General features: G+C 36.2%; 1 protein-coding gene across 1 annotated transcript in view; it reads left to right on the forward strand.

Annotated features, from left to right (window-relative positions):
• Positions 1-4,098, forward strand: part of LOC108759248 (fatty acid synthase-like) — a 37,778-nt gene extending 33,680 nt beyond the window's left edge. The window contains 2 exon segments of the mRNA XM_018504594.1: positions 3,578-3,832; positions 3,923-4,098. Of these exon segments, the coding sequence (XP_018360096.1) occupies positions 3,578-3,832; positions 3,923-4,033 (366 nt within the window). The 3' untranslated portion in view covers positions 4,034-4,098.
• Positions 4,099-6,189: the final 2,091 nt, after the last annotated feature.

Consider the following 6,189-nt stretch of genomic DNA (forward strand, 5'->3'; position numbering starts at 1 on the left):
CTTTTGAATCAGATTTTGATGATGCAAATTTTCAGATTGATATATTAACTAATATTCTGGAAATCTATTCAGCAGGAAGTTCTCAAAAGGTATATGCAACTTTTGTTTTGAACTTACATTGAAACTAATTTACAGTATACTTATATTATTTTTCGATTTCTTTATGTAAATCAATATCAATTCTTTCGTTCTGTATAAAGGTTATGCGTTTTGCGGGTTTCCTCCGTGCCCAGATCCATTCTTGAAATGCCAACGTTTCGTGAACCTTGCAGTTCACTTCATCAGGGCGAGGGGCAGCCTGATACTGAGCAGTTCCTCCAGGTCGTTCCTTTTTATATTACGCTGCTTGTTGGGGTGGTGGGGATGGGCGGAGAGGGGGAAAGGATTGTGGGAGAGGAAAGAGGTGGTGGAATTGGTCGGTCTTCAATAACTGGGAGAATGGTCTTCCATATTTTATTTACGTTGTAGCCATTATCTCTATTTAAATTGTTTTTGTATCTCTATGACTTCTCTATACTTTCTTGGACAGTATGATGTACTGTTGACTATTGTGGTCGTTTTGTCAAACAGTATTTGATGTCCTGTTTCGATGTTGTGTTCTGATAATTCCGACTGCGTGGTATGTTTTAGTCTGAGATCACGTTGGTGTTCTTTGATCCGTAGGATGACCATTCTCCCGGTTTCTCCGATGTATACTTTCCCGCAGGAACAAGGTATTAGGTGCTAAACTTAATTCCTGCCGTTTTTTCGTCTCCAAAATTGATTTGTTTCGAAGGAAAGATGAATGAATACCTTAATCAAAGTAATTCCCTCCATGTTCTACTACTTTTTCCCATCTCTCTGGCAAAAGGGCAATCCCACGACGGTAGAACGCGGTGTCTTTCGAGACGATCCATTCATCCACCCATTTTTGGACTTTGTTGTGATTGGAAAAGTGTGTGTCCGTAAGTGCGTGTTGCATCGATCGGAAGAGATGGTAATCCAACGGTGCCAAGTCTGGAGAGTACGCTGGATGCGGAGAATTCAAGCTCTAGAAGTGCCTGCTTCACGCTTTTCGTGACAGGCGGTCGAGCGTTATCATGCAACAAAATGACTTTGCGTCGATTGAACGGATGACCTTTTTTGTATCAATTCGTCACTCAATCGGTATAATTGCTGTTTGTAGCGATCAGCTGTAACGGTTTCATTTGGACCTAAGAGTTCGTAATACAGTACACCTTCCTGGTCCCACTAAACGCACAGCAAGTTCTTATGCCCGTGAATATTCCTCTTCGGCGTTGAAGCGGATGGTTAGCCGGGGTCCATCCATGATTTTTTCCGCATGGGATTATCAAAATAAATCCATTTTTCATCGCCAGTCACGATGCGCCACAAAAAACTCTTTTTTCTTTACCTGGCAAGCAAAGAAGTCGCAATAGTCAAACGATTCGAAATGGCACTTTCTGACAACTCATGGTAGCCATTTCCCTTCCTTATGGATCTTTCCCATGGCATGCAAGCGTTTTGAGACTGCCATTGGAGTAACATTTAACTATTTCGACAACTCTAAAAGCGTTTGAGCTGGATTCTTATCAAGCAATTGTTGCAGCTCGACATCTTTAAATTTTTTCGGCTGTCCTGGACGTTCTTTGTTTCTCACATCAAAATCACCGTTTTGGAAGCGTTCAAACCAAACTCTACATGTTCTTTCCGATGGAGTTTCATTACCATACACTTCGGATAATAAGCGATGCGCTTCAGCTGCGGTTTTCTTGAGGTCGAAGTAGTGAAGAAGCACATGTCGGAAAAACAGCTTATCGCGAATCATCTTCAATCGATTGGAAAATTTCTTTGGCGTCGAGAAATCTAACCTATGAGGATTGAATCAGCGATGTCTAAACTACAAAAGACATATGACTTCATCGTCGAAACTCGCCAGCGTTGGAGCCAGCACCCCCTAGTAGCGAGCGGCAGGAATTAAGTTTAACACCTAATATTTTGTATACTCCTGCGGAACTGAGTGGAGGTCTTTGATCTTTAGGATTTCTTAAGATTTGTCCTATCTTTTTGGATGGTTTGAAGATAGTTCGGATATTGTGTTTGTTTAATATCCTGCCAATCCGATCTGTTGTTCCTTTAACATATGGGAGGATGGTTAGGATTTTTTCGTCTGGTTGTGTCAAAGACCGTTGTCTTGTTTGCATGTTTATTTATTATTTTGGTTATGTCTTTTTTGTTGTGTCCATTTTTCTGTAAGGCCAGTTTGAGGTGGTTGAGTTCTGTCTGTAGATGTTCTTTGTCAGAGATGGTGAAAACTCTATGTACTAGTGAGTTGATTGCTGACTGTTTTTGTGCTAGGTGGTGGTGCGACTCGGCATGTAGATATCTATCTGTGTGTGTTGGTTTTCTGTACACTTGATGGCCTAAAGTACCGTCAACTTTCTTAGAGACAAAAACATCTAGGAAAGGGAGTTTTCTGTTTTCCTCTATGTCTATAGTGAAGTGAATATTTGGATGTTGTTTGTTGAGGAAAACAAGGAATTTACGTAGTTCGGCTCTGCCGTGTCTCCGTATCACGAATGTGTCGTCTACATAACGGAACCAAATTTCTGGTTTTTTGGGTGTTTTTCTGAGGGCCTCTATCTCAAAATGCTCCATGAAGATGTTGGCGATTACAAGAGAAATAAGAGAGCCCATCGCCGCTCCTGAAGTTTGTTCATAAAATTGGTTGTTATAGGAGAAATAAGTGGTTGTTAAGTAGTGCTCTATTAGCGGGATGAAGTCGGGAGGGACTTCGTGTGAGGCCTTTATTATATTTAATGTGTCTTTTATTGGGACTTGTGTGAAAAGGGATTTTACTTCGAAAGGGATTTTACAAGCAGGTATGTGGGACGTAGTCGGATTTTTTGAATCTTTTGTATGAAGTCCGTTGAGTTAGTTATGTATGATTCGGTTTTTCCAGTGAGGGGTTGTAGTGTTCGTGCTAGGAAGCGCGATAAGTTGTATGTCGGGGAGTGTATGGCGCTAACAATCGGTCTGAGCGGGATGTTTGATTTGTGTACTTTCGGTAGTTCGTATAGTCTTGGTGGGAGAGGATTTGTAGGTTTTAATGTTAATTTTGTTTCATTGGGAATGTTGCTTTTCTCCACTAGAATCTTGGTGTTCTGTACGATTGTGTTAGTTGGATCTCTGTCAAGCTTTTTGTATGCTTTGTCCGAGAGAAGGTTCTTTATCTTTTTCTTATAATCTGATGTGTTCATGACTACTGTCGTGTTGCCTTTGTCGGCTTGAAGCACGATGATGTTTGTGTCCCTGTTCAGATCTTGGAGGGCCAATCGCTCTTGTCTAGTGATGTTTGGTGGAGGGGGTTTGGCTTTGGAAAGGATATTGGTTACCAGTCTGCGGATATTATCTGCTTGTTCTGATGGGAGTCAGTAGATGGTTGGCTCTATTTGGCATCTCAAGAATGGATCTGGACACGGAGGAAACCCGCGAAACGCATAACCTTCATACAGAAAGGACTCGTGGAAGCCTCAAGAATCTTTCGTTCTGTCTTACAGTCTTGTATATAAAAACAAAAATTTTTATATTATCGTAGATTTTAATGGAATTAAAGAAATGTGAGAGTTGGGATAAAAGATTTAATATTTTCGCTAAACAATTCTCAGTTATATATACATATCTCTCACTTTCAAATTTAAAGACAATATGTACAACGATTTACAAACATTTATCCGCTCTCCGAGAATATAATTCTTCTATTTTGCTGCCTATTAAGTCTCCCATAACATTGGTAAAATGTACATCCTCGTTTAATATACCAATGATCGAAGAGAATTTTGGTTTGCACAAGGTATTTAAAAAAATTTATTATATTATAGTTTGTACTGAATAAATCAAATTTAACGAAAGTTGTTCTTAGTGATGTATGTAATTATTTAAGGTAACTCAAGGTGTGGTAAAAGTACATTATATTGAAGGTGATCATGTGACAATCTTGAAAAGTGAAAAAGTGGCGGCTGCAATTAACGGAGAATTATCATTTTGGTATTGAATTACCAGTTTGATGTTTTAATTTTTAAGTCATTTTAATCAATATTTGATAAACAGATTGTAATCAGCGCAAAAAATGTTACAAATATCTTCTATCAGCTCAAATTATAATAAAAAAAGTGAAATTTGAATTAGCTCATTTATAACAATTATTGTTATAAATCAGCTAATATAAATCTAAGTAAATAAATTATGTCTTTCAGTTTATTAATTTTTTAATTTTTCTTACAATTAGAGAACTATTAATAGTTCCATTTATAAAAAAAATTAAAAAATTAATAAACTAACAAACTTTACAAACATAATTTGTTTATCATAAACAATGCGAACATTTATTATTATAAATTTTTTTACAAACAGCTTTCTTCCTTTTTCAACATAAAGTAAATAATAAAAATAGGTGATGATACGTGGTATACGAATGCCATTTCGGAACTCATTTAATGAATTCAATAAATAATTAATATTGCACTGGTTGTACGCCCAAAAAGTATAGAAACCTGAAGTATAGAAAATCTTAAAAATATAATCTTAATTTATAAATCTTAAAAATATAATCTTAATTAGCTAACCTATAATCGTTAAAATTTCACTTTTCTTATTATAATTTAAGCTGATAGAAGATGTTTGCAATATTATAGCAAATAGCTTTTATTGTTGGTGTAATTAGTGGTTTACTGTTGGTGTATATAACTAAATATTATATAATAAGCAGTAATATTATAAAGGAATTTTTTAATGTTATTCAAAAACCCTGCCCTCCATGTAAATTTGACAAATAGCAAAAAAATTATTAGTAACAAGAAACGTTTTAGAGACCGATCCAACATAAAAAAAGTGAAACTTTTATTTTTCATTAGTACTTCATAAAAGTTACGAGTTATATAAAACCTTACTGAAAAAAATCATGTAACAAAGTTACATAACGAAATCATGTAATTAAGTAGCAAGTAAATCATGTAACGGATTGTTCTAAATCAGTAGGGGAAAGTGAGGGAATTGTGCGCATCCTGGTTTGGTACTTTTCCAATAGATAAAGACATTACCATGGTGAAATTTGTACGCAGGAGGTCGTCCTTTTAAGATATAACTACAAAAGATACGACGTAAATACATTGTTAGCTAGAGAAATACAAAAAAGTGAAATTACATCTTTTCTTATTTTAGCATTCAGAAAATAAGGTGGTAAGTCCGTATTTTTAATTTGTTTGTTTAAAGTTGCATACATTGTTAAAGTACGTTAATATGTGCATCTTTTGAGCTGTTATTTGTTAAGTTTGGTTAGGAATTGTTGAAGTAATCGTATTTCATACCGATTCAGGTCGCAGCGGGCAACTGTGCGCAAGCGTTTTAAAATGCGCACAATTACCCATTTTCCGTATACTGTATGACTAGCACTAATTTTTTCGTTTGTTCTTGACATTATTATTGTATTTTGTCATTTTATTTTGCCAAAGTCTATATGTGCATTATTATTATATTAGTTTTGTATTTTTTCTTAAGGGGAGTTTCTACCTTGTTGGGTAAAAAAAATCGATTTTTTTTACATATTCTTAAAGACTATACTTTCAAAAATATGTGGTCAAAAATTTCAAGTCAAAATTCGAAAAATTGATCGAGTTATAGCCTGAAAAGTCAGGTAGCCTTTCGGAGCGCTGCGGCTTATCTGCGCGTCGTCCTCTTTTGTTTGGGTTTTTACAACTGTTCTATTATTCTTTTGTCATATTTCTACGTGGCCACTGTTAGCCAGTGTTACTAGATCTGAGACGCGCAACGCCACGCACACAAGAGTACTACACGGTTCTCGGATCGCCGACTAGTTGTAAGTACTATCTAAACTTTAAACGCGTTTTTCTCGAAACGACGTTTTTTAAGTTGGTGGAAGTTCTGTACAAGTCCCAAATCATGCAATCGACACAATTTCGGTCTTAAAATGTTCGGAAATACCGCCTCTCTAAAGTAGACTAGAATAAAGAGAAAATATTGAAAAACTTTTTTTTATGAATAAATAACTGCAATAATTTTTCGTAAATATAGGCATATTTTGAAAGAAACTGTTTGCGTGTTCGTGCCTGTCTCGAGCGTTCTCGTCCCGTCCTTTGCGTGAGAAAAAGACGTGAGTGGAAATTCCAGGATCCGTTACGCGATTTTCCAGAT

This window comes from Trachymyrmex cornetzi, unplaced genomic scaffold, assembly GCF_001594075.2.
Source record: "Trachymyrmex cornetzi isolate Tcor2-1 unplaced genomic scaffold, Tcor1.1 scaffold1754, whole genome shotgun sequence".
In the NCBI taxonomy this organism is placed as follows: Eukaryota; Metazoa; Arthropoda; class Insecta; order Hymenoptera; family Formicidae; genus Trachymyrmex; species Trachymyrmex cornetzi.